The 22,881-nt window shown below is 43.3% G+C and overlaps 1 protein-coding gene across 2 annotated transcripts in view; it reads left to right on the forward strand.

Moving 5' to 3' along the window:
- LMBRD1 (LMBR1 domain containing 1) overlaps positions 1-22,881 on the forward strand; it is a 298,140-nt gene that overhangs the window by 54,084 nt on the left and 221,175 nt on the right. For both annotated transcript variants that reach the window (XM_075338441.1, XM_075338442.1), the window contains one exon: positions 6,421-6,515. In XM_075338441.1, the coding sequence (XP_075194556.1) occupies positions 6,421-6,515 (95 nt within the window). The remainder of the gene's footprint in view (positions 1-6,420; positions 6,516-22,881) is intronic.

Consider the following 22,881-nt stretch of genomic DNA (forward strand, 5'->3'; position numbering starts at 1 on the left):
AGTTTGGCGTAAAAGTAACACAGCTCATCACCCTGAACACACCATCCCCACTGTCAAACATGGTTGTTGCTGCATCATGGTTTGTCCCTGCTTTTCTTCAGCAGGGACAGGAAAGATGGTTAAAATTGATGGGAAGATGGATGGAGCCAAATACAGGACCATTCTTGAAGAAAACCTGTTGGAGTCTGTAAAAGACCCACGACTGGGATGGAAATTTGTGTTTCAACAAGACAATGATCCCAAACATACAGTGCTGGCCTAAAGTATTGACACCCCTGCAATTCTGTCAGATAATACTCAGTTTCTTCTTTAAAATGATTGCAATCACAAATTCTTTGGTATTATTAACTTTATTTATTTTGCTTGCAATGAAAAAACACAAAAGAGATTGAAAACAAAAATCAATTCATTGATCATTTCAAACAAAACTCCAAAAATGGGCCAGACAAAAGTATTGGCACCCTTAGCCTAATACATGGTTTCACAACCTTTAGCCGAAATAACTGCGAACAACCGCTTCCGGTAACCATCAATGAGTTTCTTACAATGCTCTCCTGGAATTTTAGACCATTCTTCTTTGGCAAACTGCTCCAATTCCCTGAGATTTGAAGGTTGCCTTCTCCAAAACTGCCATTTTGAGATCTCTCCACAGGTGTTCTATGGGATTCAAGTCTGGACTCATTGCTGGACACTTTAGTAGTCTCCAGTGCTTTCTATCAAACCATTTTCTAGTGCTTTTTGAAGTGTTTTGGGTCATTGTCCTGCTGGAATACCCATGACCTCTGAGGAAGACCCAGCTTTCTCACACTGGGCCCTACATTATGCTGAAAAATTTGTTCAGACTTCATAATGCCATGCACACGGTAAAGCAGTCCAGTGCCAGAGGCAGCAAAGCAACTCCAAACATCAGGGAACCTCCGCCATGTTTGACTGTAGGGACCGTGTTCTTTTCTTTGAATGCCATTTTTTTCCCTGTAAACTCTGTTGATGGCTTTTCCCAAAAAGCTCCACTTTTGTCTCATCTGACCAGAGAACATTCTTCCAAAACGTTTTAGGCTTTCTCAGGTAAGTTTTGGCAAACTCCAGCCTGGCTTTTTTATGTCTCTGAGTAAGAAGTGGGGTCTTCCTGGGTATCCTGCATACAGTCCCTTTTCATTCAGATGCCGATGGATAGTACGGGTTGACACTGTTTTACTCTGACTGCAGGGCAGCTTGAACTTGTTTGGATGTTAGTCGAGGTTCTTTATCCACCATCCGCACAATCTTGCGTTGCAGTCTCCCGTCAATTTTTCTTTTCCTTCCACATCTAAGGAGGTTAGCCACAGTGCCATGGGCTTTAAAACTTCTTGATGACACTGCGCACCGTAGACCAGGAACTTTCAGGTCTTTGGAGATGGACTTGGAGCCTTGAGATTGCTCATTCTTCCTCACATTTTGGATTATCAACTCCTCAGACAGTTCTTTGGTCTTCTTTCTTTTCTCCATGCTCAATGTGGTACACACAAGGACACAGGACAGAGGTTGAGTCAACTTTAATCCATTTCAACTGGCTGCAAGTGTGATTTAGTTATTGCCAACACCTGTTAGGTGCCACAGGTAAGTTACAGGTGCTGTTAATTACACAAATTAGAGAAGCATCACATGATTTTTCAAACAGTGCCAATACTTTTGTCCACCCCCTTTTTTGTGTTTGGTGTGGAATTATATCCAATTTGGCTTTATGGCAATTTGTTTTATTTTTTTTCATTGAAGACAAATTGAATGAAGATAATAATACCAAAGAATTTGTGATTGCAATCATTTTCAAGAAGAAACTGAGTATTATCTGACAGAATTGCAGGGGTGCTAATACTTTTGGCCAGCACTGTAGAGCAAAATCTACAATGGAATGTTTCACAAATAAACATATCCAGGTGTTAGAATGGTCAAGTCACAGTCCAGGCCTGAATCCAATCAAGAATCTGTGGAAAGAGCTGAAAACTGCTGTTCACAAACACTCTGCATCCAACCTCACTCAGCTCAAGCTGTTTGCAAAGGAAAAATAGGCGAGAATTTTAGTCTCTCGATGTGCAAAACTTTTAGACACATACCCCAAGCGACTTGCAGCTGTAATCGCAGCAAAAGGTGGTGCTACTAAGTATTAACTTAGAGGCCGAATAATATTGCACGCCCCAATTTTCAGTTTATTATTTTTTTATAAAAGTTTAAAATAAGCAATAAATTTCGTTCAACTTTACAATTGTGTCCCACTTGTTGATTCTTCACCATAAAATTTTAATTTTTTTATGTCTTTATATTTGAAGCCTGAGATGTGGGAAAAGATTGAAAATTCAAGGGGGCCGAATACTTTCGCAAGGCACTGTATATATAATCTTTCATGGTGTTGGAACCTGGCACTGCTGTGTTTCTACTTAGCGGTGTCTAGGGTTCAAAACTTCCATGAGGAGAGCTCGCTTTCTTTTCTTTGATGTTTTCTTTCTTGCCTTACTTCTTGCCTTATTATTTTCTATATTATTTTTTTTACTTTTTATTATGCATAAACACCACCTCCTCTAAATGTGATGTGTATATTCAGTTTGTAGATTACTGCGCCAAATAACATCTTAAAGTGCTGGTAACAAGACAAATATGTGTAAGCAACCTACAGTATATCGCAAATGTGTATTGGAACCTAGCCCTAGGATCCCTCATGGATACTAGAGGACCAATATGTGATTAAAGATCGGCTAATAGTAACTCTTCGTGTTTGGATTATTTATAAACGTTTTGTAGCGAATCCTAAAACGATATTCTGGAATTTATTATAAATAACAAACCGAATACAAGTCAATGGGGGGTAAAAGAGCATTTTTCTTGCTGTATACCGGAATAATACTCGGTACGCATTATCTAAGCATAGATAGTTACTATTTGCTCATCACTACTCATGATCACTTAAAGCAGGATACAATGTATGACCATGGGTAAATGTGATGTCATCGCTGTCAGTATATTGGGATCATTGGGCACATGCGATAACCCCTTTTAACATTTCTATCTTCTGGGTTCTCACCATTCATTTGCATCCCTGCTTCCTGTGGTGTAGTTGGGGGGTGTCGTACTGAAGACTGGCAGTTCAGGCTGGCGGCATGGCTGAGCTGCTGTCCCGACCCGTGTGTTTTCTGATGTTCTAGTAGGGACAGCTTTTGTTCCTTCAGCATCGTAGAAGCGCAGAGTCCTTAGGCAGGCTGGTTACAGAATTCTGGCCAGCGTCATTGCAGCACTTACAGGAACATAATCCGTGCCGAAAAATCTGGCCACTTCAGAAGTGGTCTGTAACCTTTCTAGTGTGCAGGATAAATTCCTCCATTCTTGTGAACGGAGAGGATTTTTAAATTGCAAAGTTTCCGGTCTTCACAGTTTTACAGGTTTATTAAGATGAGCTTTTTTAGCGCAATATTTTGTACATGAAGATACTTGCTGGGCGCTCTTCACCCATGGCAGATGCCAGCTATATGACATAGCCAATATCTAACAACAGCACCCGGAGTTTAGCGCCACCTTTTAAAACGTAGTTTTCAATCTCCTTACAGCATCGTTAAAATGGAAACTGCCGGTGCTAGCACACCTCAGCTGCCAACGCCTTCCCCACCCCAGAATTAGAATTAGTAGATCCATACTGTCTTTATAACATTATTATTTCTATACTACGGTTCCCAAACCTTACATTAATCCTACAATAAACTCATAGTATATATACTCAAAGAAATATTCAAAAAATATTTTCCAAGTGGATTCAATATCAATTTTATTATTTTTGTATTTTTTTGTTTTTTATATTTTTTGGATACACAAAGTGCAAAAAGTGCAGCATAAAAACACCATACGTTTTGGGTAAACAGAAAAAACAGGACAGTGCGACCCAAGCAACAGGCACTAATCAGAACGATTCGTATAATGATCTTATATGCAGCATTCACAAGGCAATAAATATATGTACATATAGCGGTACCCAGGGATGTGTAACCCCAGATTAAAGTGCTTATTTATAGTGCTATTAGTCAAATGACATATTTCATATTATTGCACCTCAATCATATTGTACATATCATACTCTGTGCAATATAACATACAAAAAAGCATTAATTTGGATACAGCGCTTAGCTATAGTATGCGTGTAGCTAGTATAAAGATATTGCACATTTCCCATATAAATATATGTACATATAGCGGCACCCAGGGATATGTAACCCTAGATTAAAGTGCTTATTTATAGTGCTATTAGTCAGATGACATATTTCATATTATTGCACCTCAATCATATTGCACATATCCCACCATATGCAACATAACACATATACAAAAAAATTGCTTTGGATACAGCGCTTAGCTATAGTACACGTGTAGCGATTATAAAAGTATTGCACATTTCCCATTATTCAGAGGTAAATCTTCAATGGGCTAAACCATGGTACAAATTCATACTGAACACCATGCTCATTGTGAATGTTAGCCAGCGTGGCATAGAAAAACAGCAGGGTGAAAGGATCATATATCCCTGCACAAAAATTTTAACATTTGTGCCAAGCCTCCCGGTCTAGTCATAATAACTGCTCATAGTTACAATATGGGGAGTTTAACCCCTCGAAAAGCCACCTCGGGTCGATATGCCAGGTCTCAGGTCGCACTGCCCCGCACCCCAACGCGTTTCGCCGGAGCTTCGCCGGAGCCTTCCCCACCCCCAACTATGCGATTGCGGGGCAATGATGGGTTACCATGACAGCTGGGGGTGCTGCCGAAGGACTGCTTTGCCCCCATTTTGGTACTCTTATGAAGTTCAGCCAAACGCTAAGACTTCGATTTTCATTAAATACTGCTGTATTGCAGTATATAATATAAACTAAAAATTATGTTTAAAATAAAGGTTTAAAAAGGTAAAAAAATAAACTATACAAATTTGAATACCCCCACACTTTTTTTTTTTTTTGTTAAATTTTATGAATTTTTTTAAAAAAAAGTAAACCTTTTGATATTGCTGCATCTGTGATAATGAAGTCTATCAAAACCTAATCCTAACTAACCCAATATAGTAAAAGCTGTAATGAGAAAAAAAAAATCCCAATGTAAGGCTATGTTCACACAGTGCATCTTTTACTGCGTTTTTGGTGCATTTTTGAGGTCACAAAGATGCACCTAAATGCATGCATTTCCTTCTCTCAGCAAAGTCTGAGATTCTATTTTGCTGTCTACACTGTGCATCTTTTTTTTGCCTGCGTTTTTGAAGATGCAGCATGTCAATTCTTTTTGTGTTTTTTTTTTGCCAGTGTTTTTAAGCCCTTCCAAGTCAATAGATTTGACTTAAAAAATGCATTGGGCAAAATGCGCTAAAAATGCGTAAGAAAAGCATGCTTTATATGCGTTTGTGGGGCCAAAAACGCTGTATCTTTGTAGTTAAGAAAATATAGTGTGTGAACATAGCCTAAGAATTGTGTTTTTTTTTTTTGTTTTTTTTTTTCGGTTACTGCTCCCTAAATCAATACAATAAAAAGCAATCAAAGCGTCATGTGCCCAAAATTGGTTTTAATAAAATTCTTGGTTCGCCAAGAAACCCCCCCAGCCCTAAACATTGCAGAATAGATGGAAATATAAATAGGTTACTGGTTTTTGAAAATTGCCACACGAACAAAAATTGGTTTTACAAAGTGCTGATATTTTTGAGATAAGAGCTGTTTTGCCTTTATTCAGATCCATGTTTTACCTTTTTAATGCTCTCACTTTTTTTTTTTTTTTGCATGAGTTGTTTCAGCCCACCTATAATGTTGCATAATGTTGCGCAACAGATTTTTGGTTTTTTGGTTGTCCTTTTTATTACGTGTTTTGTTTTTTTTTTTTATATATATATATATAATAAGATAAAAAACGCCTTATTTCATCTTCAGTTTAGCTTTTCTCACACATAGAATAGATAATCTATTAAAGGGGTTGTCCACTACTGGGTAAACCCTTTTAATAGCCCCTTGGCGGTCACATATGAGAATAGAGGAATGGTGCCAGTCTGGGAGGTATTTTATTTTAATATATTTTTACTATTACTATGTTTACGCTTTGCTCCGATGCTGTTAATAAAGGGTTGCTTATTAGTGGATAAGGAAGAACAGACAGAAGTATGTTCAAGCTTGACAATGACTATTGTACTTTATTCCTCTTTCCATAAATGACTATAATATTCTATTTTTCTTTGAATGTTTTATATTAGATTACTATTTGTTATAGTGTTTTTTTTTGTTTTTTTTCCCCTCTTTCTTTCTATTGTCTAGAAATAATTATCTTGGGCAACTAAAATTGATAGTAAAATATTTTCATTTTCATGTGCTGTTTCATTAAAGTCTACAATTGTAACAACATTTTGACAATTGCTTAATTGTTTTTCTCTTTTTTTAGCCTTTTATTCAATTATCCTGTTCTGTGTGTTTGTGTGGATACCATTTGTATATTTTTACTTTGAAGAAAAGGATGAAGACCGGGACCGCTGTTCAGTAAGTACATGCTTTAGTTCTATATATTTCTGTATTGTTATCTGTTCTAAGAGGTTACTAACCATTAAAAAGGCAATTGAAAGTTTCATGATATCAGTTGAACATGCATTTTTTATTTGTGGTACTTGAATGTATTTGATCCTTGGATGTGATTTCTGTCACCCTGGATCTTTATCTATTCTGTCCCCTTGTGAACCCTGTGGACTTTACGGGGAAAAACGTGTCGGGACAATGATCATAAGATTCTGATTGCTTATTTCCATATGGCATATTGGTGTCCAAACTCTACTTATCTGTTGGTGATTATTTGATAACTGCTTTAATTTTTGTTTGTTGGTGCACTTTAAAATTTGAGTGCGGGGGATTTAGGGATCTGTAGGGATTCCCATCGGAAAATGGGGGTGCCATAACCCTAGGGTGTTATACCCTCCATTGCTAGGTAGGGATACACTTAGGGCTTACTAGGGCCAGTTTATCTCTTACTTGTGTCTACTGTTTAACACATAGTGTATAAACTCTTTTCTCGCCCTGCCTCTACAAATTGGGTTTACAGTATATTGACCTTTTTAGGCAATTTAAGAAAGGGTTAATTTTTTAACAGGGTTTAAGTTTTGGGTCTTTTTTATTTTTCTTCTCCATTGCACTCCTTGAGTATCAGCTGCGGCTTTGGTTTTTCAATAGTAGAGAGGCTACAAGGACACTAAATGTCAGGAATAATTTTTATATAGTGCCAGCATATTTCACATCACTTTACAATTAAGAGGGGACATGTACAGACAATAAAATTATTACAGAACAACCTATAAATCAACAGCTACAGAAGGCGTGTAGGCCCTACTTGCTGACTTACACTCTGTAAGAAAACTCTTAGATCAGTTGCTGAACAGAAATCACTGGTAGGCCTAAAGGCTGCTTTACGCGTTTCAATTTATTGTGCGATCGCATTTGCGATCACACCCGCCCCCACCGTTTGTGCAGCACGGGCAATTTGATGCGAACATCCTTTTCCTGAAGGGGGAGGGACGTTCGGCGTCACAGCGACGTCACACAGCGGCCGGCCAATAGAAGCGGAGGGGCGGAGATGAGCGGGACAAACATCCCGCCCACCTCCTTCCTTCAGTGTTGCCGGCGGGACGCAGGTAAGCTGCAGATCATCGTTCCCATGCAGCACGATGTACAAGAGGACGTGCGATTTTTAGAAAATGAGCGACGTGTCAACGATGAACGAGAAGCTGAGTATTTCTGCTCGTTCATAGCTGTCACACGCTACGGTATCACTAACGATGCCGGATGTGCGTCACTTACGACGTGACCCTGCCGACATCTCGTTAGATATATCGTAAAGTGTAAAGCCTGCTTTAGCCACACGGCATGAAAATCGCAGCGAGTGGAATGTGATAAAACATGGCATTCCACTCGGACCAATATTAGCCAATGTGCCAGCACCCATGAGCGATTATTTTCTCAGCCTTAATCAGACCGAGAAAACAGTCGCAGCATATAATGCAGTCCTAGATTCTCTCGCACCCATTCAAGTCTATGGGGCGAGAGAAAAATTGCACTGCACTCGCAGTACACCGGTGTACCACAAGTGCAGGGCGAGACTGTCAATAGCCGGCAACGGAGGAGAGAGGGAGATAATTCCCTCCCTCCCCTCCTTAGCACCGGCCAGCCCCTCGCAGCTATGGTCCAATCGTATGATCAGACTTCAGTCACAGTGACACTCATATGACACTCTGCTCACCCTGGCAGCACAGCTGGAGCCGAGTGTCATGCGAGGATCGCAGTAGCGCCCCGTGTGGCCCCGGCCGTAGGGTGATAGACAGGGATGAGGGAGGAGATGTATGCTAGTGCAGAACTGTGGAGAGCTTTGTGGGTGAGAATCATACATTTATATAGTACTTGTGGGTGGGCAACCACTGCAATAACTGGCACAGGTTGACTGTATCTGTGTAGTGGTTGGGCAGAAATGCAGCCCTGACTGTAGCATTCAGTATGGATTGGTGGGGAAATAGTTTAGCAAGAGGGGGCTAATTTGCATAAAATGGGACAATATCTTTGAAAATAAACTTATACAATGGAAATAGGAGAATGTATAGGTCCAGTACACACTATACAGTGCTCGCCAAAAGTGTTGGCACCCCTGCAATTCTGTCAGATAATACTCAGTTTCTTCTTGAAAATGATTGCAATCACAAATTCTTTGGTATTATCTTCATTTAATTTGTCTTCAATGAAAAAAAAAAAAAATTGTCATAAAGCCAAATTGGATATAATTCCACACCAAACATAAAAAAGGGGGTGGACAAAAGTATTGGCACTGTTTGAAAAATCATGTGATGCTTCTCTAATTTGTGTAATTAACAGCACCTGTAACTTACCTGTGGCACCTAACAGGTGTTGGCAATAACTAAATCACACTTGCAGCCAGTTGAAATGGATTAAAGTTGACTCAACCTCTGTCCTATGTCCTTGTGTGTACCACATTGAGCATGGAAAAAAGAAAGAAGACCAAAGAACTGTCTGAGGACTTGAGAATCCAAATTGTGAGGAAGCATGAGCAATCTCAAGGCTACAAGTCCATCTCCAAAGACCTGAAAGTTCCTGTGTCTACGGTGCACAGTGTCATCAAGAAGTTTAAAGCCCATGGCACTATGGCTAACCTCCCTAGATGTGGAAGGAAAAGAAAAATTGACGAGAGATTGCAACGCAAGATTGTGCGGATGGTGGATAAAGAACCTCGACTAACATCCAAACAAGTGCAAGCTGCCCTGCAGTCCGAGGGTACAACAGTGTCAAGCCGTACAATCCGTCTGCGTCTGAATGAAAAGGGACTGTATGGTAGGATACCCAGGAAGACCCCACTTCTTACCCCGAGACATAAAAACAGCCAGGCTGGAGTTTGCCAAAACTTACCTGAGAAAGCCTGAAACGTTTTGGAAGAATGTTCTCTTGTCAGATGAGACAAAAGTAGAGCTTTTTGGGAAAAGCCATCAACATTGAGTTTCCAGGAAAAAAAAAAAAGGCATTCAAAGAAAAGAACAGGGTCCCTACAGTCAAACATGGCGGAGGTTCCCTGATGTTTTGGGGTTGCTGGACTGGACTGCTTGACCGTGTGCATGGCATTATGAAGTCTGAAGACTACCAACAAATTTTGCAGCATAATGTAGGGCCCAGTGTGAGAAAGCTGGGTCTTCCTCAGAGGTCATGGTTCTTCCAGCAGGACAATGAGCCAACACACACTTCAAAAAGCACTAGAAAATGGTTTGATAAAAAGCACTGGAGACTACTAAAGTGGCCAGCAATGAGTCCAGACCTGAATCCCATAGAACACCTGTGGAGAGATCTCAAAATGGCAGTTTGGAGACGGAACCCGTCAAATCTCAGGGACCTGGAGCAGTTTGCCAAAGGAGAATGGACTAAAATTCCAGCAGAGCATTGTAAGAAACTCATTGATGGTTACTGGAAGCGGTTGTTCGCAGTGATTTTGGCTAAAGGTTGTGCAACCAAGTATTAGGCTAGGGTGCCAATACTTTTGTCTGGCCCATTTTTGGAGTTTTGTTTGAAATGATCAATGATTTGATTTTTGTTTCATTCTCTCTTGTGTTTTTTCATTGCAAGCAAAATAAATTAAGATAATGCCAAAGAATTTGAGATTGCAATCATTTTCAAGAAGAAACTGAGTATTATGACAGAATTGCAGGGGTGCCAATACTTTTGGCCTGCATTGTATATCTTACAGTAGCTAGAAATAGAAGAAAACCACTATCGCTAAATAGAGCTGTAAAGGGCACAATATATGATGAACAAATCTTAAAGGGAACCTGTCAGGTCCCATATGGATTCTGAGCTATAAGCAGAGTGTTGTGTGGCCTAGAAACCCCTTCCTACCCATCCCTGTGTTATAATATTGTGGAATATGAAAGTAATAAAAAACATTTTATTACTTACATGTTCCCAATGTAAATGATCAGAGGCTGTAGCCCCATGGGGCGGCACATCGCTCTGTGGGCGTTAAGCATACTTTCCGTGGTATCACGCCCCTGTGTGCGTGATATCATGGATTCACATGTGCGACGTCACAATCAGCGTCTTCAGATCCCACGCATGCGCACTTACCATTCCCGCAGCCGTTATCCGGGTGCTTGCTTCTCTGCTTCAGACGCGCTCTGTGCATGGTCTGAATCGCAGGAGTCTTCTGAGAATGTGCATGATTGTTAACTCTATGGCTATGGGTTTTAGCAAGGTCAATTTTGCACATGACACTTTATATTTTTTATCATGTGGAGATCAATTTTATTGCTAAAAATATGATTTTTGGAATAGTGTATGATTCTATCTGATGACCCTCTATTCCTTTCTGTGTGCAATGTTTTACATGTTTTTTCTGAAACTTTTTATGGCACTTGCTATTTAATAAGGAATGTACTGTTATTCCCTTTAGGCTACTTTCACACTTGCGTTGAACGGCATCCGTTGCATTGTGTTGTGTGACGGATACAAAGGATGTGTTGCATTTAGTGGCACAACGGCAGCAACGGATCGTACAAAACAACGGAATCTTTATTTATTTACTTTTTTTTCTTCTTTCGTTTTACCGGCGGCAGACTATTGTGAACGATCAGCTGATCAGTCACAGCAGCCGGTCACCGGGTGATCAGCTGATCGTTCGGCCGCCAAGAATGTGTGAGGGGGGCGGCGTGCGGGGTTTGTGGAGCCGAGCGGGACCATGGCACTGAGGACGTCGGTGCAGCGAGGAATGCAAGGCTGGGGACAGGTGAGTGTGTATGCGTGTGTACACGTCGAGTGAAGTGCGGGAGGGGGCAGAGCCGAGCGGGAAAGTGTCGGGCTCCCTGCACCCGTAGCCAGGGTAAATATTGGGTAACTAGGGAAAGCGCATTGCTTAGTAACCCGATGTTTACCCTGGTTACGAGTGCAGGGAGCCAGAGAGAGCATGTGCAGCGAAATCCTACGGACTGCGCTGCTCAAAAAACGTTACATGCAGCGTTCCTTCCGCCCGACGCAGCATCAAAATAACGACGCTGCATCGTGCAGCGGATGCAACGCAAGACCATCCGTTGCTATCCGTAGCTAATAGAAGTCTATGAGGAATATAACTATTTCCTGCAACGGTTACCGTAATTCCTCAAGGATGCGGATAGCAACGGAAGCCGTCCAACGCAAGTGTGAAAGTAGCCTAAGACACTTTGTTGCTGTTTTTTTGAATACCTAGAGAAGGTAGGGGTTATTCAATTTGTGGAAAAAAAAACAAGGGTTAGAGACTTATTATAATGTAAAAATATATGAAGGGACCGAAAAGAGGTCTTTTGTAGTAATCTTTTCACACCTAGGCCAGTGACGGTGGCCAGGCACCATCCTCTAGTGTTTAGAGGAAAAAAGATTTAATCGTCACCACAGATGGCGATTCTTTGCGGTGCAAGTATTATAGAAATAAGAAAGCCGCGGAGACACCATCACGTGTTTCTCAACGCTGGCAAGAAACTAGCCAGGTCTTTCACCGGGAAGGAACAACCACGGGAAGGGCAGTCTCCAGTCAAGGAGACCACCTATACCAAACATGGTATCCATCCACAGACAGCCGTTTCGGGGTATTTGCCCCTCATCAGTGTGGAGTAGGAATCTGGCTAGTAGGGGCAATGCCTAGTATAAGACTACTTAAGCAAGCATTGTTGACCTTAGGGAGATCAACATATCCACTGCGGAGACACCATCACGTGTTTCTCAACGCAGTGATTCTAGAGCATAGCCCTATGGGAAGTATGCAAATAAGAAAGCCGCGGAGACACCATCACGTGTTTCTCAACGCTGGCAAGAAACTAGCCAGGTCTTTCACCGGGAAGGAACAACCACGGGAAGGGCAGTCTCCAGTCAAGGAGACCACCTATACCAAACATGGTATCCATCCACAGACAGCCGTTTCGGGGTATTTGCCCCTCATCAGTGTGGAGTAGGAATCTGGCTAGTAGGGGCAATGCCTAGTATAAGACTACTTAAGCAAGCATTGTTGACCTTAGGGAGATCAACATATCCACTGCGGAGACACCATCACGTGTTTCTCAACGCAGTGATTCTAGAGCATAGCCCTATGGGAAGTATGCAAATAAGAAAGCCGCGGAGACACCATCACGTGTTTCTCAACGCTGGCAAGAAGTTTCTTGCCAGCGTTGAGAAACTCGTGATGGTGTCTCCGCGGCTTTCTTATTTGCATACTTCCCATAGGGCTATGCTCTAGAATCACTGCGTTGAGAAACACGTGATGGTGTCTCCGCAGTGGATATGTTGATCTCCCTAAGGTCAACAATGCTTGCTCAAGTATTATAGAACTCTGACACGTGATGTTCTACTGGTTGATTCACAAATTGATTCTCTGATGTGACATTGATTCTGGACACATCTGATTGCTGTATGTGGAGTTAGGAAGGGATTTTTCCCCATGGGGCAATTTCATCAGTCTCATGGGGTTTTTGCTTTCCTCTGGATGAAAATATTAGGCTATAGGTTGAACTTGATAGACTTATGTTTACCTTCACCCTTAAAAACTATTAAACTATTTTAATTAGCATTGATTTATTAGAAATATTACATTCTTTACATATTAAATATAATTTATTTTTTGCATATGTTACTTTTATTTCATACCATGATGGCCTGTTGAATGGTATTCTTCCAGTTTTTGCTAATTCCTAATATGTGTAGGTTTTGTTCTGTATTTTTTTTTATTTGTTTTGGTTTTCTTGGTGTTCATATTTCTTTGTGTGGACAATGATCTTTGAACCTTTTTTTTTTCTTTTGTTCATTTTTTCCGGGGCCGCTCATTATCTTCATGCATATGCACTGCTTCCCCTGCCAGCCGGCAGTCCCGGCGTCTGATTGGTTGCAGTCAAACCACTCCCCCCACCCTGTCTGACAGCGTGTCTAATTGCTTGGAATCAGACGCTGTGTGCGTGTCCATAGCAGTGTAAAAAACATTGCGGTAGGGTCTCCCCACATTAGGATAGCCAGCACAGATAAAGCATACAGCTGCAACCCCAAGCTGTGTGCTTATCTTGGCTGTGTATGGATAGAGGGACCCCATATAGTTTTTTTTTTTTTCTTTCAATTATTTAAATAATTTTAAAAAAGGAGAGTGGTCCTTCTATCTAATACACTACTTGAGTCGCCCCCTGTCTCAATATACAGTGGTGGTACTCGTACTTATCTATTTATTACTGAGGTACCTATTTTCCCACTCTAATGGGTAGCTGATACCAGGTCTATATACAATAACATCTGTTACTCAGTAGGCAACGGATACTAGGGGGTTGTGTGTATATACGTACCCATTTGGGCTTATTTGCACAAATCTATCATATACACATTGTCTAATAGTGCACAAAACTACGTTTATATGTGGGTAATGATGTGAGTTATTGATAAAAGGCACTTCGTTTTGACCTTTTATACCACACTTGTATTCTGTTGGGGGACGGCGTGTTTGGGGACATTAAACCGCATTGGTTTTTTAGTGTTTTTAATGTCGATTTGTTGTGTGTCTTGATTGCTCTCTGAGCCTGACAAATGTGTGTTCTTGATATGTCATCACAAAGTTTTTTTGTATTTTTCTATATAATGACTCATTGGTGATCCCTGTTGAGTATACTTCTCTTTTTTTTTTTTTTTGTTTCATGCGGTGGCAATTGGGGTAATATCAGGGATTAATGATAGCTGACAGCTGCCACTAAGCCCCCACTACTAATCTGTACGTGAAAAGAAATAAAGACAAACACCAACATTTTCTTTATTCTAAATAAAATACAAAAAACCCCACCCTCTTTCACCCCTTTATTAATCACAAAACCCAGTTTCAACATAATCCGCACGATGTCCCACAATGAGTCCGACTCTACTACATACATACTAAAGTCGCGTGGGTACAGAACATGTCCGTATGCTGTAGGCTTCAGGTAGAGACTGATTTAGCCGCAGCTGTGAGCTGTGACGTCGCTCAGTTTATCTGCGGTCATAGCTGGAGGTTCCCATGTGTGACCGCAGGTAAACTGATGTCAGGTGACCTCATTAAACTCAGTAATATAGATGAGATCTCGCTCACTGCTATGAGGAGGTGCTAATGGGTAAAATAGGGTACTACTAGTGTAACTAAAACACCAGTACTCAAAGGAAAAAGGAGAGTTTTTGGTACGCAAAATAAATTTATTAACTGCAAAAAGGTGAACCCTGACCGATGCAACACCAATGTTTCGGCTTGCGCCTTTCTCAAGGTTGTTGCCTGAAAAGGTTTAGAAAAATACAGTGTAAATATGTACAACTGATATATATTTACAAATGTATACAAAGGGAACCTGCATATACTTAATGTGGAAGTACAAGTGAACGTGGTTCACATTGGACATTTCTGAAGAAGAGCAGGATGAAAGTGCTTAAGGGGCCGAATATACAGTGCCTTGCGAAAGTATTTGGCCCCCTTGAATTTTTCAACCTTTTCCCAAATTTCAGACTTCAAACATAAATATAAAACATTTACATTTTATGGTGAAGAATCAATAACAAAACAAGTGGGACACAATTGTGAAGTTGAACGAAATTTATTGCTTATTTTTTAAACTTTTATAAAAAATAATAAACTGAAAATTGGGGCGTGCAATATTATTCGGCCCCTTTAAATTAATACTTTGTAGCGCCACCTTTTGCTGCAATTACAGCTGCAAGTCGCTTGGGGTATGTGTCTAACAGTTTTGCACATCGACAGACTGAAATTCTTGCCCATTCTTCCTTTGCAAACAGCTCGAGCTGAGTGAGGTTGGATGGAGAGCGTTTGTGAACAGCAGTTTTCAGCTCTTTCCACAGATTCTCGATTGGATTCAGATCTTGATTTTGACTTGGCCATTCTAACACCTGGATACGTTTATTTGTGAACCATTCCATTGTAGATTTTGCTTTATGTTTTGGATCATTGTCTTGTTGAAAGACAAATTTCCATCCCAGTCTTGGGTCTTTTGCAGACTCCAACAGGTTTTCTTCAAGAATGGTCCTGTATTTGGCTCTATCCATCTTCCCATCAATTTTAACCATCTTCCCTGTGCTTGCTGAAGAGAAGCAGGCCCAAACCATGATGCTGCCACTACCATGTTTGACAGTAGGGATGGTGTGTAGAGATGAGCGAACCGGTCCCGGTTCGGCTCGAGGTCGGTTTGCCGAACGGAGCTCCCGTTCGAGTTCGGTTCGTCGAACGTTCGACGAACCGATCTCGAACTGCATAGGAAACAATGGCAGGCAATCACAAACACATAAAAACACCTAGAAAACACCCTCAAAGGTGTCCAAAAGGTGATAAACAACTCACAACACAACACAAACACTTGGGAAAGTGACAAGGACATATACTCATGCGAAAACAAAAGAGCTGGACAAGGAAAAAGAGGAGGAGACACCGATATATGAGTATATGCAAGGAAACATCGATGCCATTACTGTGCAACTTGAGCCCTGCTCATTTTAAGCTTCCAATCTGGATAAATTGCCTGAGCTCGACACGTACGCCTTGGGGATCTTGTCGTGTCCTGCAGCCAGCGTTCTCTCGGAACCTGTCTTCAGTGCTGCTGGGGGTCTGCTGGCAGATAAGCACACGTGTCTGTCCTCTGACAATGTGGACATGTCTCTCAGAGGACTTTTCTTCCCCTGGGTCAGCCAGGGGACGGGAAAGGCACGCGTATTTTTGAGAGTGCTTCATGCAAAGCATCTTTTTCATCTTGAAAATTGGGTCAACTGATGCCAGTCAAGTGGGGTGTGTGTGGCCCAGTTAGTGGAAACGAGGGAGACTGTGGTTGGAGTCCCCTCGCTGTGTTTCTAAAAGAACCAAGATGAACAAGTCATGGCTCTGAGGACTTTTCTTCCCCTGGGTCAGCCAGGGGACGGGAAAGGCACGCGTATTTTTGATAGTGCTTCATGCAAAGCATCTTTGTAAGCTTGAAAATGGTGGTCAACTGATGCCAGTCAAGTGGGGTGTGTGTGGCCCAATTAGTGGCAACGAGGGAGACTGTGGTTGGAGTCCCCTTACTGTGTTTTACATGCTTTTAGAAGGGCATGACATGGCTTAGAGGTTGACTTTCAGCATCTGGAAACTGTTGGCTACCAAAATGCTGCCTTTCCAACCTTTTTAACCGAGGATTTTCGAGACCTTATGCCCATCGCAGTGCCCCAAGAGCCGATGCCCAGGCGCCACTCCTTCTCCAACAAAGGCGTGCACGCACTACACCAGCATGTCGCACTAAACATCACTGATTCCTTGAGAAACTCTGTGTGACAGGGTGCATTTCACCACAGATAATTGGCCCAGTAAGCATGGACAGGGGCGTTATGTCGCTGACTGGGCAATGGGTTACTGTGGGGAGAGATGGAGAAGGGTCTGCTGTACAAGTCTTGTCGTCTCCACGAGTTGTGTCAATCCTTCTTCTGTATGTAGAAGTTAATACACTGCTTCTGCCTCTTCAACCTCGTGTGGGTCCTCCACCTTGGCGCAAAACCTGTGTGGTCAGGCCACTCTTCCTTGTAACTGCGCACAAGGAATACCACACACCTCCTTACTATGCTGGCAGCAGAGCTCAATGCCATCAGGCGGTCAAAGGTTTACTTTGAAATGTATGGGAAATGTGAGTCACACCGCTGAGAAGTTGTGGACGGTTAGCTCTGGAGACCGAGTTTCATCAATGGTTGTCTCCACTCAACCAGCAGCCAGGGAAGGCCGGGTGCGACAATGATGCAAACATGGGTGCGGCCCTTCGCTGTGACAATGTGACACACGTGCCTTGTGTGGTTCACGTGTTGAACCTGGTTGTCCAGCAATTTTTAAAGCACTATCCTGGCCCACATGGCCTTCTGCAGAGAGCACGGTGTAACGCCTTCCTTGATCCACACACTCAGATGGGCTGTAAATGATAGGCTAGAGGGAAGCCACTCACCAAGCAGGACCCCTAGAACCCTGAAACCCTTTAACCCCTATACAGGGATTAGGAATTACACAGGGCCCAAGGTGATCAATACCTGTGGAAGACTGCAGTTCCAGAGAATAGTAGTCAGGCAGGGTCAAAACATTAATTGAGGAACAGGAACAGAATGGGACGGCCAGGACTTAATCAGAAAACAAGCAGAGGTGAAATGCGGATCGGCCAACAAGGTACATAAACAGCAAGCAGGAAAAGTAGTCAGGTAACAAGCACACAAAATCATAAAACTGAACTGGGGGTAAAAGTAACCAGAGGTTCATAGCTATGTCTGGCAGTGGTCTGCAGACAGGATGGGCATAAAAAAGGGTGTGGTGTCTTCCCATTGGTTGTAGCTGAATGATGGTATTTCATCTGTGAGATACCCACCAGCTACATTCAGCCAGAGATTCTGCATCTGTCAAGGTAATGCAGCCCAGTGGGTGAGCATAACCTGCGTCCACCTGCGCCGCTGGCATCGACTCCTCTCCCATCATCCGCACTATGCATGAAAGGAACACGTTGTCACCTGGCGACCGGAGTACAAATTGACGGAGCGGACTCCGTTGGTGACTTAACAGCCGTGTGCGGCAATGATGCAAACCTGGCTGCGGGCCATCCTCAGGGCAATGTGACACACGTGACTTGTATGGCTCACGTGTTGAACCTAATTCTCCAGCAATTTTTAAAACACCATCCCGGCCTACATGGCCTTGTGCAGCGGGCACGCTCGCTATGTGCTCACTTCCATCGTGCGCACACAGCAGCTCAACAACTTTCGTCGCTACAGAAGTCTTTAGGTCTGGTGGTTAAACGCCTGAAATGCGATGTGCCGACACGCAGGAATTTGAATCTGCACATGTTGCAGCGTTTGTGGCAGCACCGCCGAACCCTGCTGCAATACGTTATGACATATAGCCTGGGATAACTTGATCCAGAGGTGGTGCAGATCACGCTGCTGGAGTGGTGTCAGATCAAGGACCTATGCACCCTGCTACACAGTTTACAAATGTCGACGAAGATGTTTAGCACTGGCAATGTCATTCTCAGCGTGACAATTCTGGTCATCAACATGATGGAGCACACTGTAATTATTATTCGGAGTCAGGTGTTGGGACAAGAGGAAGGGGAGGAAGTACAGGAGGAGTCATATGCGGAAGGGATAACAAGATCTACGAGGTCCAGATGGTCAGCGGCACCTAGGCGGCAGTCATGGTGATGGAGAGGGATTAACAAGGGTGCATAGTATCAGCAAAAAGTGTTGAGGAAGGTGCAGGAGCCCATGAAGAAATGGAGGACGAACTGGCGATGGGCATGGAAGACTCAGCAGATGAGTGAGAGCTTGCTCACATTTCGGTTGTGCGAGGTTGTGGGGAGAGGGCAGAGGAAGGAGGCACGAATCTCACCTCTCTGCCACCAACACACCAAGGACTTGGACCTCCTGGATGCACAAGACAAATGAGCGCCTTCTTGCTGCACTACCTACAACATGACCCTCGGATTGTACGAATTCAATGTAATCCTGACTACTGGGTTGCCACACTGTTAGATCCCCGGTACAAGACAAAATTTGGCGAAATAATTCCTGCCATAGAAATGGACGCACGTATACAGGAGTATCTGCAGAATGTGGTACGCAATCTTAGATCTGCTTTTCCACTAAACACCAGTGCTGCACAGAGTGAATCTCAACGCTTTGTCATGGATAGGAGGAAATGGTCTTTTACTTGTCCACATCTGAGGGACCGAGGGCTGGCTGCTATGCTGAGATGGCGTTGAGTACGGTGTCCCTGCAGAGTTGCACTTTTGGTCATATATCAAAATGAGTTGAAAAAGGACAGATGCTGGTGGAAAGGGGAACAGGTGTGTTGGAAAGGGGAAAAAAGTTTTGGTCCATGGATTTGGTGGTTAAGCAACAGTAACATTTGCTGAAGAAACACCATCTGTTACAGTGGGACTGGCAGATTTGGATAAGGTGGTATATACTATGTTACCGCTATATAACGAAAATTAATAAGAAAAGAAAGAGAAAGGTATATATCCCCATCAGCAGTCAGTGTCCACCGTGCTCCCAGATGGAAAAGGAGAGGTTGACAACTGGAAGGTTAGATGGAGGATACAGAGCTGTGTGGCTATGAAACTAATAGTAGCCTGAACCGAGTTAGACGCCATTCGGATCTGGAGACTGGGAGCCCTGTTAGCGTCACAGGGTCCACATGCCCACCCAGCCCAGGAACTCCCTGTTAACAACACAGGGGCCATTGAGTACGCTGACCGTGTGCGTAGGGGCCACACCTGTGGACAGCAGGCGCATCAGCAGCAGCAGGCCTGTTAATGCCACTGTGCTGCACAAGCAGGACTGGTAGGACAGGAGCTGGTCTTAACCGTTCTGCGTTACCAACTGTGGTGGTGGCCTGCATCGACACCCTATCCCTGCCTACCTCTGGCCTAAAGCCGCAATGGGTTCAACACATGGAGATGTGCTCTTTCGGAGCATAATAGAAGACTGCGCACCTCCTTGTTGGCTCCAGCCCCTTTTATAACCTGGGTCCGCCCCAAACCAGGGTGAACCACAATGCACCTTTTGGAGACAAAAGCAGAGTGACACGTCATGAGTAGCATAACTAGCGTCCTATTTGGAACCGCAACTTCAATGATGACCTCATGGCTGCCATGACCCAAATACCTCACCAGTCATCGTCTGACCATCAATAATGCGGTGACAAGTCATAGGGGTGGGCCTCTGCAAGCCATTTGGGAGTGGCCTGGCCACATTGTCAGGACACCTGATGCCCTGTGGTCTATATGGGACCCCCACATCAGGGGCAGGGCCAAAGAGTTCATTACCGGACCTAGTCTCTGATGCAGTAAGTGCCTGAGCATGCTCAGTAGCATGAAATACAGTCTCTGAAAAAAGACTATCAGCTTTAGCATGGTGTCTAGGCACAAAACAGGACTTAGATCCGGCACGGAATGCAAGTACCTGTGCAAAGAGGCTTTTCGCACTAAGTGTGGGAGCATGCGCTGTATCCCGAAATGAAGACTTAGCCTTAGCAATGGCACAGTCAGGCAGAGCATACTCACTAGGCGAAACACTGTAGTTATGCTGCGGCTGGGGTAAATCGGCACACTCATGCGCACTAGCTGCCTCTCCACACTTAGACGTGGAGGAGAAAGTAGCCAGCTGGACAACCCAAGGCACAGCCCTAAATGGCAGCTGACGCCTGGGCGCAAATGAAACCGCAGGAGGCTTCAGGTTACATACAGGTTTTGTAACAACAAATACCATCCAAAAGAACAGGTGTACTTCTTCCCATGGATAATCTGATATGATCCTTTTTTTCACTGACACAACCATCGCTAACAAATGTAGATGAGGCCAAAACAGCAGCTGCTTCAATGGATCTGAATTGCTCCATAAAGTGGCCTCTCCTCCACCCCAATTTCAAGATCCCAAATACTCCATTCCTCTGTGGTGTCAATCCAATCGCACTTGCTTCCTAACAGCTCTCAAGTTTCTACCAGCCCTGCTGAGTATGGGGTAACAGAGATGGTTGAGTTTGCATAGCTGTTCAGTCGCACTATAGCCTGGGAATCAGAGGTCTGCTCCAAAGCTGCAATGAGTACAGACAAGGAAGTTATTATTATTTTTATTATTATTGATTTATAGAGCACCATTGATTCCATGGTGCTGTACATGAGAAGGGGGTTACATACAGAATACATATACAAGTACCTATAGACAGACTGGTACACAGGGAAGAGGGCCCTGCCCTTGCGGGATTACATTCTAAAGGATTTTTGGGAGGAGACAGTAGGAGTGGTTTAGGTTGAGCGTCAAGTACGTATGGTGGTGGTGTCATTGAAGGTTATAGTCATTTCTGAACAGATGAGTTTTCAGATTCAGTTTGAAGCTTGCGGGTGTAGCAGATAATCTGACGTGTTGAGGTAGCGAGTTCCATGAGACAGGGGAAATGATCTGCGCAGATGGCCAGAAGCTTTGTGAGTGGGATCCAGGCCCCGATGAAGAAGGTGCTGAGCCTAATCTACACCCTTATTTCCAAAAAGTAAATCCTCCTGGTGGAGACAATGGGGAACATGATGAGGAGCACAGATACCTGATTGGAAGGACAACTTTACTATTCGGTCAGGGCAGGAAGAGGTTGTCTCGGAGGACTCAGGACGAGGGGAATGAAAACACACAGGGTTATTGATGAGGTTGGAGACCACACTTACTGTCAAACCAAAGTCAGCCAGTCGATGAGGTCAGCAGAGGAGGTGGAGGAGGATGCTACTGACGACGAGGTTACGTTGCGTCTTCCTGGCCAGAGACAAAGTACTGGAAGCACGTCAACAACTGAATCCTGGACCACAACTTTGACTCTGAGCAGAAGTCGTGTTGGCTATGCAGGTCGCATGGGCTGTAAGCCTTGCCTAGCCTGTGAATTTTTGGACATCGCAAAGGATCACCCAAGTCATGGAATCTGCAAGATTTGTCAACAATCTGTAAGTAGAAGGCAAAAACTCACACTTTTGAGTACTTCCTCCATGAAGTATCACATGGATATGAATTGATAGCGTGAAGGTGTATTGCTCAGCTTTAGCCATTGTCAATGCAACATGCTAATTTGCCATTGCATGCATTGTTGCAGACTACACACAAGGGGCTGCTGTTATTTTGGATCTGCCTTTGTTTGGTCACTATAGCAATATCAAATTGCTCTTCGGGTGTGGACTTGGAGATGTTGTCTATGAACAGAAGGAAAAGCTAAAGGTGTGTGTTACAGCAAGGAGCCACCGCGGAAACACTTCGTTCAATTGTGAGGGGAGTCATGTTGTACTTTGATGATGAGCCCCGTAATGCCAGTGAGCAGCATCCTGTGCCACAGACCAACATTCTTACAGTGCTGTCTATACTGTTTACCGTGAGAGGAGCGTAAAGTCTGTATTTCTGACAACTGGACATCAGAGTACCCGGGTACGGTAGGCTCTGCCCAGACAATAATGCGGGCACGCAACACTTTGTTTTATTAGCAAAACACATATCTGTTCTGGGTAGGCCGACTATTTATAGACAATAAGACTTGCTGCCTCTGCACTGTCAAATTGTCACATACAGTTTAAATCATAGAGGGACAGCAACACATGTTTGCATTGACTGTTGCTTTTCAAGATTTCCATGACTGTGTTGCAGAGCTGTGTGGTTTGCATTCACACTGTTATCATCTGCATTTTCTGTGAGGCTTCAGCTAACAAGGGTATTCAGGGGGGGTCATGTGTTTTGTCTATGTTTAGGTAGGTAACTTGGAAGCTCTTGTGATGCGCCACTGGTAAGTCGTGTTCGCACACACACACACACACACACACAC

The sequence above is a fragment of the Anomaloglossus baeobatrachus genome, chromosome 3 (assembly GCF_048569485.1).
Source record: "Anomaloglossus baeobatrachus isolate aAnoBae1 chromosome 3, aAnoBae1.hap1, whole genome shotgun sequence".
Lineage (NCBI taxonomy): Eukaryota > Metazoa > Chordata > Amphibia > Anura > Aromobatidae > Anomaloglossus > Anomaloglossus baeobatrachus.